Source organism: Pelodiscus sinensis, chromosome 6 (genome assembly GCF_049634645.1).
Source record: "Pelodiscus sinensis isolate JC-2024 chromosome 6, ASM4963464v1, whole genome shotgun sequence".
Classification (NCBI taxonomy): Eukaryota; Metazoa; Chordata; order Testudines; family Trionychidae; genus Pelodiscus; species Pelodiscus sinensis.
In genome coordinates, this window is record NC_134716.1 from 39,109,306 (window position 1) to 39,122,334 (window position 13,029).

General features: G+C 40.2%; 1 protein-coding gene across 4 annotated transcripts in view; it reads right to left on the bottom strand.

Annotated features, from left to right (window-relative positions):
* The window catches only part of TLE1 (TLE family member 1, transcriptional corepressor), an 89,524-nt gene that overhangs the window by 33,603 nt on the left and 42,892 nt on the right, over nucleotides 1-13,029 (bottom strand). For 3 of the 4 annotated variants that reach the window (XM_075931753.1, XM_075931752.1, XM_075931755.1), the window contains 2 exons: nucleotides 9,744-9,948; nucleotides 8,964-8,980 (listed from right to left, as the gene is read on the bottom strand). The exons of the other annotated variant lie outside the window; for it this stretch is intronic. In XM_075931753.1, the coding sequence (XP_075787868.1) occupies nucleotides 8,964-8,980; nucleotides 9,744-9,948 (222 nt within the window). The remainder of the gene's footprint in view (nucleotides 1-8,963; nucleotides 8,981-9,743; nucleotides 9,949-13,029) is intronic. 4 annotated transcript variants of the gene reach the window in all.

Sequence of the window (13,029 nt, forward strand, 5' to 3'; positions counted from 1 at the left end):
TGTCCCTTTAATGTCTAGTTCATGATTGTACACACTTCTGTGCAATTCAATATTCCATGAGGCAATAGAGAACCATACTTATAAATCCAGAAAAGCCAAAAAGCATATTCATTCAGAGAGAGAGAGAGAGAGAGAGAGAGAGAGAGAGAGAGAGAGAGAGAGAGAGAGAGAGAGAGAGAGAGAGAGAGAGAGAGAGAGAGAGAGAGAGAGAGAGAGAGAGAGAGAGAGAGAGAGAGAGAGAGAGAGTGTGTGTGTTCCTTATTAGTTTATAAAATAATAAAGGACAAGGGTCCATACAGTTTCTGGGATGCAACTTTCCACTCCCAATAATCCCTACTAGTACTTACCCATTATTTTTTGTTACAAACGGGAATTCCTAAAATGATATAGATGGTGAAAATATCTAGACAAATAGATAAGAACATCTGCAAGCGTCCTATATAGCACCACATTATGCCTATATAACCCTATCTCGTAATGCTTGGGGGCAGAGGTTTTCAACCAGGGATACACAGAGGTTTCAGAGGGTACATTAACGCAGACTATTTGCCTAGGTTTACAACAGATTACGTAAACAGGACCAGTGAAGTCACTACAAACAAAAACTAATTTATGCACAATGTGTTATTTGCTCTATACCAGGAGTGGGCAATACTTTTTTTCCTAGGGGCCTCTTCAAAAATGTCTGAAGTAGCCCCAGGCTGCACCGGAAGGGACGGAGCCTCAAATGGAAGGGGCGGGCCAGGCTGCTTCTGAGCTTCCCTGCCCACAGACCATGATTAGTCTGGGGGTGAGGGAGCACCTTTGCCCCCACCCCAGACTTCCCCAAGGTACCCATGCTCCTGGCGGTGGGAGGAGACTTCCCATGCTCCCCCACCTCCAGGTCAATCAAACTCTGGAGGCGAAGCCTTCTCCTGCCCTGCCAGGAGCATATGGTGCTTGTAAGTGCCATGTGCTCCCTCAGGCTGGGGGCAGGGTGGAGGAAACTTCGCACGCTGCCCCCAACCCCAGGCCCTGATTGGCCTCTGCAGGATGGATCAAGCCACTTGGCAGGCCAAATCCGGCCTGCGGAGGCCCTTTTGCCCACCCCTGCGCTATACACTATATACTGAAATTTAAGTCCAATTAACTAATTAATGACAAAAAGTGGGAAAGCAGGCAATTTTTTTAGTAGTAATGTGCTATGACACTTTTGTATTTATGTGCGATTTTGTATGCAAGTGAGGTGAAACTTGGGAGTATGCAAGTCAAATTAAACTCCTGAAAGGAGTACAGCAGTCTGGAATAGTTGAGAGCTACTGCTCTGGGGCATTAGCAATACAGTTTCACTAGCCTGCAGGATCATATGGGGTATGATAATGGGCAACAAGGTGCTGTAAAGGGCTAAGCTTATTGGAAACCTTTTTTAAGGTTAATCTTAAATAAAAATAAAGAAGAAAGTCTGTTTTGCTGCACAGACATATGGCACCAGAAATGATAATCATGTTTTTTCAGCTCCTTCCACTCCTCTCCAATTTTCCAGACTTAGGGTACGTCTAACACTGTGTGGCTATTTCGGGGTACTTCTGGGTAGATGTGCCAAATTTCAAAATAGAATCAAAATAAGATACACAATTTGCGTAGCGCAAATCGCATATCTTATTTTGAATTTAGGGTGCTGTATAGACACACCCTAAAGGGATTATCTACAATGGAGAAAGTGATTGGAATAATTGTTCCTCAATAGCCCAGTCTCTCCTCCCCCCATCTCTCCTCCTCCCCTCTATGGACTCCCTTAACACAGTATGAGTATCTCTTAGGCCAGATCTACACTATAAACTTACATCAATATAACTACGTTACACAGGAATGTGAAAAAAATCCAACGCCCCAAGTGACAGTTATAACAAACTAACCCCTTCTGTAAGTAGTAGGTGAAGTACCTACACCAACAGGAGATGCCCTCCCATCGGCAAAGGTAGCATCTTCACTTCATGCCATTGCAGAAGTTAAGTGCAGACTGTATTCTGGAATAAAAAGAATCCCTGTGAGAAGCTACTGCACCAGCTATTCCACTCAATTTCCCTGACAAGCACCTAGACCTATGATGTTAACTGAGCCTGCTCACATTCCGACGCAACCTATCCACCATCCAGGAATTGGAGATTTTGGGTGGTGGTATAGTTAGTTTGCAATTTATATCCCTATTCTCGGTTGTGTAAGATCACAGAAGACAATAAAGGATTTATTTTAAAAATTAGATTTTACTAATTATTCAAAATATAGTTCAACAAACTGCAGCCCTGAAAACAAGAAATGCAAACAGAACATTAAAATACTGTAAAGGAGTAAGAGCACATTTCAACTGATTGGAGTATGTTTTCAATGTATGTATGCTTGCTATTGCAGACTGCTCCTTTAGTGCTGAGAATCAGCTGTGTGCAATTTCATCAGGCAGTATGAAGAATTTCCATTTTCCACTTTTGTTACTAGCACTTTAAGAAATACTGAAGTGACACAAATGACAACAAACAAAAATATGGGACACAGATGACAATACCAGACTTTGTTATCCAGGGGCTCATCGTGCCTCCTGCCTGCAGGAGCGACTTGAGGAACAGTTACCAATTAGAGCAGCAAACTGAGAAGATTGTCCCATCTTGTCAGGTCAAGTACTGTTTATATTTCCCACATGATTAGTGCCCTAAATGGCATAATATAAGACTGATAGCATGAAAGAGCAGCTGCTTCACTACACTTTAATGCAGCTGATATTTCTAGAGAGCACTAACCAGTTCTCTTCACTTGGTGGGAGGGGAAAATTTTATACAACAAATCACTAGGAATAATAAAAAGTAACTCTACCATTCTACAAATGACCCATTTTGAAATGTTAAAATTACTATTCTCTCTCTAGGAATAATACAGATTTCAAAGATAATATTACAGACTTTTCATTTTGGATTGAAATCTACAGTGTTAACTGATTTGTGTCATGTCGAAAAATATCTGGTTGACTCACTAAGAATAAAAACAGCATGACACCAATTTCTGTTTTGTCTTAATTTCAGTAGACTAGACACTTAATTGAGGATAAGCCTTCCTTTCATGCTAAGAACTCAATTTATCAGAGATTAAGAATGCAGAGTCTACATACAATGTATCCAGACTAGCATAAATGATTACATCAATTTTATAACATTTTATTTCTCTCCAGTGGCTCAGCATTATTATTTGCACAGATTCCCTTCGAGTAATTCTTGAAAAGAAAAAGACAAAAAAAGCTTAAATGTGGGCATTACTTCCTGTCATTGTTACCAGAGAGCATAAAGACAATTTTGGATCTCAAAGCGACCTTGCTGCCAACAAAATTCAAACACTGAAACCTTCAAGTAGCAAATGTGAAAGGAAAACTCACTCATGGATGCAGAGAGAGAAAGCAGGTTCCCTAATGTGACTATAATGTACATTACTCAAATGGATTTCCGTAGCTGCCATGCTGATTCCCCTTAGGAACACTTTCCAAACCACAAGAAAAGTATTTGTGTCAGCAGTAGAGACTGGGAGCCCCAAATACCTCATTTATGCTCTGTTATACTAGGGGATAGGGAAACTAATTTACTAGCACACACCATGTTGACAATTAGCTTTACATTGAACATTACAACAATTAGGTAGCAGAGTTCCCATCACTTCTGTGCGCATGCTTTAACTACACCTGAGACCAATTAAGACATTCTCTAGAGCTGTATTTTTTCCCCCACTGTGCTTGGTCATTTTACAGAGATTCTGCTGTACATCTAGCCAACTGCAACGAATGACCTCAACTATTATAGCAGATTGAACTTCTGCTTGTCTATACTGTCAGTGGTCAAAAAGGCTGATATGTTCATTTTGCTACTACATTAGACCTGATGTGCTGCACCGTACACCAGCACACTCGATTTGCCAACATCTTATGTACCAGGAAAACAAACATTTATCCTTCATCAGAAAGAACAGCAAGGGAAAATCTACAGGCAAAATGTGATAGTGCCAAAGTAAGCGCAGGGGCTGACTTTTCAGAGAAAGACGGCTTTTATGCCCCACCAGTAAACAAGCATAAACAGTATGAGTTGAATAGAAGGGAAGATCATTTAACAGTTCCTGTGGGGTTTAAATTTTTAAAATATCTGCCTGAGTAAAGATTTGACTCAAGTCTTAACAACTAACAGTAATAACAATCTATCACTCTTATCCATCCAACCCCACAACAATCAGATACAGGAACTTTCTTCCAGAAAAATAAGCTATGGAAAGTTAAAGTAAGAGGTTTTTGTCCTGTTGCCATCTTCCCACATCTCGTTTCTTTTTATGCCCGTTTGCATCCTCTACTTGAAATTAATTATAAATATTTTATATTTTTACAGGATAGAGCTGCACCTCACATAATAATACAAGCTGCCAGTTATTTATGTGCTCAGTGAGACAAGTTGACTGAACAGGGGTTGTAGTCAACAAATGTTTCTATGGCATGGATCAGAAGTTTCAAACATTGTGGAACAGATTGGAGAGCACAATGGTTAGATTGGGGTGGGAGGGAGAACCTAATTCAAATGATTGTGCACACTAATTCAGTAATTTACATATACACTACCACAACTGGCAGCACCAATCATAAGCTACAGAGAAACCACTATTGTTCACTAACGTAATGACCGGCAAGAAATGAAGAGAGTTTGCTAGGTAGAAACTGAAGTACATTTTGAAAAAAAAAAAATCTAATTACAATGACAGCAACCATCATGGTAAAAACTGATATCTTCCCATTAACATACGAGCACAGGGAGAAGTTCTAAATTGCTTTCCTCTATGCTTTAATAATCAGAAGAAGTTAACAATAGATTAAATAAGGCTTCTGTTGAATTCAGTATTTTCTAGCTAATGCCTGTCAAAATGAGGGTCAGGAATTATCCATAAATATTTATGCTCCACCCCCCTCTCTTCCCCTTCTCTTTTGTAACCTTTATTGCTAGCTATCACCACATGTTGTTTCTAGTTAGTTTCACACTGGACTGCAACACAATATTCCCCAGCTCTTGCACGCATATAACTCTGGTTAGAGTTAACTGATGTTTTGCATTAGAGATTTAAAGGGTTAATTGGTAAGGTTAGAATTGGGACTGGGCCTCTTGTTATAAGTAACATGGCCATTAAAAATAAATAAATAAGAGAAGGCTAACATATGGTTAAAGGAAGCATGTAAGCTTCCCTGTTACAAGCTCTGGGAAAGGTACTATTTTCTTGACAGAGATATGAAAAAATACATCGTTCCATTACCTAGTATACAAATGCATACTACACTTTCAAATTATTATTTATTCAAAATTTAATTTTAAATTATTTACATAAAACATGTCCACCATAATCACCTCCCCCGAAAAGGAGAATAAAAAACCCAAAGAAATTTTTAGCATATGGTCTTAAAGGTATTTTTGTTGGTTTGGGGGATGGTTTAGTGGAGGACAGGAAATGCAAGAGAATTTTCTATTCATTGTAAAAACAAAATGGCTGTTTGATAAACAATAATGCTGTTTTCATAAACAGTACTCAAGGCAAGAACTAACTACTTTTAAACAAAGATACTTCCTAAGACTTCTAAAAACAGTCAGAATTCTTGTCTGAAGGTTTTGGGATTCATGTTACCATAAAAAGGTTATAACTCCACTATCTACGAATTACTGTTGATACAATACAGTACTTGAAGACACTTGCATTTCTATGTTGTGTGAATAGACTGCTAGAACAGTGAGAGCACAAGTGATAAATGAAAACCTCAAATGAGTCAGAGATGTTTCCATTCTACCTGACAAAGAAAACTGTGGACAAAGCTTGCTTGCATTGTAAAGCCCTTATTAAACTTCAGTTGCAGAAATTAAGTTAACCTAATTGACTGGTCAGTTTTATTAGCTGTAGCTCATACTAGTCACAATAGTTTGCATTGCCACACTAAACTATTAAGATGGCTCAGTTTTGGGCAGCTGAGATCAGCAGAAACTTGGGTGAGGTTACAAGTGCACACTTCTGACTTCAAAACTGGCCAGTCTTAAAAGATGCTGTTTAAAAAAAAAAGTTGTTACCATCATCAGAAATTGTGCACTAAAGAATTTTTTGAAAAATAAAATCTAGCAGACAATTTGCACTTAAAATAATCTCAGGATTTTTAGGATACAAAGAGTGAGATTTAAGGAAGAAAAATCAAGTTTTGGTAGTCCAGACACCCAGATGCAATGGTAGTATGTACAGTGGCAACTTCTACATCAATGTTCACATATGACCAACCAGAAATACAATACATTTGCTTAATGCACCTTTGCATCCGTAGTATGTTATTCCCAGCTTTCACTGTCTCGTGTGTTTCAAACTATACAGTTCTAAACTCTAACTGCATGTATTGTCTGAGGGCACATTTCCCGCCCCAAAAAGAGCCTCAGAAAACAAATTTCTATTTTAAGTTTACAATAGAAATTCAGTGCTCCAGGGGTCCCTGATCTGGGATATCCATGGTTCGGACCCTAGCGGAGGAGGGGTGGGGGGGGGGCGGAGAAGTGGCACTGAGCCCTGCCACTCCCCATTCCCCTCCACCCCCAGCTGGGGGAAGGGCAGTGTAGTCAAGTGCTGGTCTGGAGGCCTTTGCCATGTCACTACCATGGAGGCAGGGGATGGAGTCCAGGCAGGATGGTAGGGTACTGAGCCAAATGGGCCCCCAAGAACAGGAACCTGGTAAATACTAGGGATGTAAGCAAGCAGTCAATTACTCACTCCCTCTCCCTCCGCTCTCCATTGCTGCCTCTGTATCAAATGCAGTGGGGCATGAGAGGAGAGAGTAGGGGAGGCTCCTGCAAAGCAGCCTCTGCCCGTGGCGGCCCAAGCTGTCTGCAGGCAGAGACTGCTCTGGTAGCATCCTCTGTTCACAGCACCTGTGCTGGCCATGGACAGAGGCTGCTCCAGCAGCTGGGGCTGGCCATGGACAGAGGCTGCTGGACCCGGCACGTGCCGGCTCAGTCCTGGCTTGTGCTGGTCCAGGACTGCTGCAGCTCTGCATTTTACATATAGTAAGAGTCGGGCTGCCTGCATGCCCAGCTCCTGCTACATTTAAACTGCAGAGCCGCAGCATGGGTAGCTCCTGGAGCAGTGCAAGTCAGGACAGAGCACCGTCCCTTATCGACTAATCGTGTAGTGGATACAAATAGTATCTTAACTGTGTTAGTAAATACCCCACCTCATTCCCCTCCTTCTCCCTCCTTCCCAGAACCCACTTTAGCATCCTTCATGGTCCAAAAAATTCCTTAATCCGGCATACCCTATTTCTTAGGTTTGCCGGATTAAGGAGGCTTGAATGTATTAATACCTCACAGATGAGCATTAAAAGCTTGCCATGTAAATATTTTTATCTTGCAATTTAGAGTAATCAACGTACATTGATTGCACTGGAAGCTCACAGTTATCTTTACCGGAAATAACACTGAAGCAATATTGCAGCACTTGAGATAAACAACAACATGGTGTCTAGTGTCTTGGATCAGAGCATCTTTCTGACAGCAGTATTGGCAACACTACCACGGGCATTTAATATGCAAAGCCTCACTGAATTAAATATGTAGGTTACCAAATGTCTGATTTAAATAGTAATCTGCATAAGAATATAGTACTAGGTTAGGAAAAACTACATATAATAAGATCTACAGTCATGTGGATATGACTTATGTTACTATGACTACTTGAATATTAGCCTTAAAAAAGTATTTAAATATAAAATCCATTTCAAAATTACATTAAAGATGTGACCAACTGAGGAACAAAATTCAAACCAAACAAAGTTCAGTCAAATAAATTTGAAATCTGAATTTGGATAATATCCCATAGATTTTAAATACTTTAATAAAAAAAAGGAATGCAAACTTCTGTTTGCCAAGAAATGCCAAAATAGCAACGTGTTTTATGTGTAAGTCACATGCTTAAGTTCATCTGTATTCAGCAAAACATGTAAACCCATTTGAGCATTTTGCTGAACCAGGACAGAAAGAATGGTAAACCCTTTATTGTATCAACTTGCATCCAATACTAGGTGATCTACTTAAACAGCAAGGAGGACAATGAGCATTCAATTTTCTTTATATTTATTGTGCATTCTCCAGGGCCTTGAAATCTCACATTGTTTGCATGATCCTAGATGAGACCCCAGAATGTTAGATATATCACACCCACAGCTGAGTAACACTCAAGGAAACATGGATTTGACATATGATGGCAGGTTGCGACTGTGGAGGAGCTGTTTTAGTTGACTGCAGGAGTTTAATTATAATTAAGAAAATGACACTGCAACCCACACAATGTACTAAAAAGGCTTTTATGGCAGCCCCACACAACAGATCAGAGTGATACTGTATGTACTTAGTTTGTACAACAGTCTGCATTCTGTAACATGTTGTCATTCTGTGCACCAAAGTCAACATATCTTAAGTGTCCTTTGCATATGCTTTTAAATATACTGCATATTTTTCAAATTGTCACATTTTTCTTATTTGCAGAATATTTTTAGCAAAGTAGGTTACACAGGGCCAAGAAAAAAGTGGGGGGGCGGGGGGGGGGAATCCGTTTTTTGGAGTTAGGTTCTCAACAGTGCCAAATATATTTAGGAACATAAATCCCACTGTAATGTAATGGGACTTGTGCTCCTCAGTCCCATCAGTGCTTTTGATAATTGTTCTCTTTAACCATTTTCACAACTGTACTGACATGAATGATGCCACTGCATTAAGGTAATAAACAAAAACTGTTAATTCCAACTTTGAAGAAAATTTTTTTTAAAAAACATGCAGGAACTATGACTAAATAGGAGGGAGAGCAAGGAAACCTACAGAGGAAAAAACCGCGCAATTTTTGTTTATCAAGTACTGTAGAAGCAGAAACATTTTAATGTCAACAGAAGTAGTGGTACTTACTGTGCCCGGCTCTCTGTCTGCTCCCGTAGTAACCAAGAAATGCACAGACATGCCCGTTCAGACACAGAGGCAAGAACAGAAATAAAAAAAGGGGGGAAAAATTAGAACACAAGCCCCGAACAGTTTTAAAATGGCTTTTATTTATATAAGTCATTGCACATTCCTAATACAGTGATTTCCTGAAAATTACAGTATTTTGTAAACATGATAGATTTACAGTTTAAACATACACAAAGCCTAGGTTTTTTTTTTTTATTTCATGACAGAATAAATTATTTTTTCAAAAATTAGTCAAGTGCAATTTTGCCCAATATTTAAATGTGTACTAGAACTTAAGCCTATGAAACTAAAGTAACAGATACAGTTATCTAACCCTTTCATTTAACACATTCACTTCAAAATTTAATTCTCATTCCCCTCTTCCCTTCTCCCCACCCATTTAACAACATTAGTTTCTTTTAAAAGTTTACCCAATTATGCAGTTTAACAATTATCCACAATATTGTGCAGGCACTGGTGTTACACTAAGAATTCCCCAGGATGTCAAAATGCCCTGCAATCTATAAAGCAGGAGACACCTAATGGATCGCCTATTTCAAATACTGAAAACTTCCGAGCTTAGTTTTGCTTCAGTGGTAGAAATGCAGACACTTAAAAAAAAAATTACAACAGTTTGTTCTCGTTTTCATTCTATATAATTCGATTTCTTTAGAGATGCACACAATTTGCAGCAATGTGCGAATTTGACAATGTCCTAATCAGGCTTGCCATGCCTCTCACCTCTGTGGTGTTCTGCATCATGATGCTTCTTGTCATCTTTTATTGCCAAGTGAGACTGCCCACCCAAAGCACTAGAGAGGGCAAGAAGGCCAGCACTGCTTCCAAGTGGAGGAATTCCAGGAGGTTGAAGTCCTGATGGGTGTGGTGTAAGAGGCACTGGAGGTCCATGGCCATGGGACAGATGCTGAGCTTGCAACTGTTGCTGCTGTTATGGATGGTATTGTTATTCCCAGGAGGAAGTATATGAAGCACATAGTTGAGGAAGAAAAGAGAAGAAAAGTGTTTGTTAGCCATTCATAATCAATACTTCCTGTTTTTACCCTATCTTCCTCTCTTCTCCAACCCAACATCCTTTATATCACCTATTCCTGATCTGAATAAACCTAACAAATGCAGTTAAAATACATTTGCCCTATCTACAGCAGCACTCTCACCATCTCTGAAAGGGTGGGCCAATTTTTAAGAAAAAAAGTCTACCAAAAAGACAACCTACAAGGTTGCATTCTCTCTTGCTTAAACTGTACAACTGCACTTTTACAGAACCTTTGTTTCTTACCCATTTCAGTGTCTACCATCTAAGAACTCTAGCTAATATAAATCAGCTCAAGTATTAGCATAAAGATATTCAAATACAGCACTCCCTCAAGCATTATGGCACTTATGGATCAGGACACCTCTCTCAATTTCATGTGCAGAAGAGCTGGCACCACTGTCCACATTTAAAGTTGCCTAACACTTCCTATGATAAGACTTTGTTAGGTTACTTATAAGCAGGGCTCAACAATCTATGTAATCTACTCGCCCGTGGCAAGTAAATTACATCCCGGAAGAGCTGGGTTCAGGCAATCTGCACATGGGCAGAACGCCAGATAGCGCAGCCGGCGAGCGGGGCTCGCCGCGGCTTGGCGAGCCCTGCTTATAAGTGAACCAAAATTTTAACCTTTCAGAATAAAATTTCCCAGGCTGGAGGAATGCCTCAAGCTGAAATTTACCGGGCGAATTTCTGAAAAAACAGTTCTGCCATTTTTAAGAATAAGATGAGGGGAAATAAGAGGTTTTGCCCAGATTAAAAAATTCCTTCAGTTAGTTCATCGATCTCTCCTATTCCAAAGTAGTGATTTTAAATATGGCAGGGGCTTTCCTTCATGTCAAAGATGTGCCTTTTGCTACCCCCATGCAAATCTCTCAAAATTTCTACATGTACAGTTGTTGGAATTTGGCGGCTAGTTTATACAAAGATTTCACTTGCAAAGGGCATGCTCTATTCCACGTATGCGGAAGTGGAGCAGGAGATAAGTAGGGATTTTCCTGCAACTGCTGCTCCTAGCTATGGCCCAGGGCTCAGAAACTAAGAGCTAGGAGACTTGTCTTTCCTGTGCTGTCAGTTCTTTCTGCACTAGCACCAATGCAGTGTGGAAAGATGGTAGCTTCATCTGAGTGCAAAGAAAACAGGTATCGGACTGTGGGGCAGGGTTGCATCATAGAGGGTACAGACTGGGACAAGGAGCCATTAGGTGAGGGAGAGAAACAGGAAACGGATGGAATATAACTGACTAGCCAAGGAAAGTAGATCTGGCATCAAAGGCCCAATGTGTGGAGACTCGTACTGGTTAGCAGACTAGGCCAAGAATCTATGGGGCAGAGAAGGTGGAGGAGAAAATGGCAAGGAGTATGGAGACAGTACTGAAACTGAGAAAGGCTGGAGGAGCAGAAGGGAGTCGGGGTTGGCAGTAAGCGTGACAGAAGTATCTGAGACCTCTACAGACACACCCCTCCAGAGCCTGGAGTGGAACCTAAGATTCCTGTGTCTTAATGTTCCTCTGTAGTCTTCAAACATCTATGAAAGCTCATTGATCAAGTGTGCTTCATTCCCCCCCAGTGCTGGGCCTCAGATTAGGTGACAGCCCACTTGTGCTATGAGTTATGCCACAAGCTCAAGTGGCAGAGGACTATGTTGTAGATCTAAATGTTTCAACAGTCTCACTATGCTGCCACATGATGGAACTGGGCTTTTTTAAAAGTCTAAGAAATTATACACACAACTACAACAAGAGAACAACAAGTTTGCAAAGTCAAGCACTCAAAAGTTAGAAAAGCCAAAATTAAGGATCCTTGTGCAACTTTAATTGCATGAATGCATTGTGATACAGTATTTAATTATAGGATTACATACTCTGTCCCCCCTCTACAGGACCCATGTTTCATTCACTACATAGGATGGACCTGCTCTAGCAGCAAAACAGGGCTGAGTAGTGAAGGAGCCTGTTACTTGTAGGACCTACACCTCAGTTGGTGCACATGTTGTAATGAAACAGAAGAATGCAGGAAAACAAAGGGCAGCCTCCTGGTTCAGGCAGATGAACATCTTGCTGGAGAACTGAATTCTATCCCTGCTCTTGCCACAGAGATCTGAGGTGATATTAGTTAGTTCATTTAAAGCAAACAGGTGTTCACTAACTGTGCTCCTCATTATTTGAATGTGTAACTTGAGACCACAGAGTTTTATTTGCAATAATGCAGAACACTCGCAACTGATGTTAATGGGAACTATACTTTGAACAAAGTGCCATATCATGCTGAATATGCATCCCAAAATGAGCACTCATAATTAGTAGACACTTTTGACCTTAATGTCTCTACTGCTCAGTTCCCCATCTAAAACAGCCTCGTCAGGATGTTGTGAAAAATAAGATGCTTAATGTTAGTGATGCAGTTGAAAACCCAACATGGAACATCATAGAAAAGCCCAAGAGTAAATTTAGTAAGTCTGTGTTCAGAGCAGGGTTGGAATAACATGCACTAAATAGGGCATGATCAATTACAACAAAACAAAATACTGAATAGCTGCTCATTAAGTGATCAATTATTTCTGTGGACTTCCTGCGGAAAAAACAGCATGTGATTATGTAATTAAAGATTGCATCATAATGCACATGCACAAGGAGACCAAACTAATGTTGCGTAAGTTACTGAGTGTGCTGGACTTTGCAAACTTAATACACTTATTTTTATTTTTTGTGTTCACATGTAAAGCAGTTACATTTCTCAGATCTTTGCAATATTATATGCAAGGTTAGTATAAGAAAAGTTTACACCTGTTCATATTATTTGGCCCAATTATTATTTCAAAAAGAACTGCTTTGCAAATATTGTGGGAAGGGAAAAGTTATGCCTTACTACATCTCCACACAATCCACACCAATGGCAGAGGATACGCACATCAGCCCCTCAATCTCTGAGCTTCTACACATGAAGTGTGTGGGGGGGGGGGGGAGGAGAGGAGGAA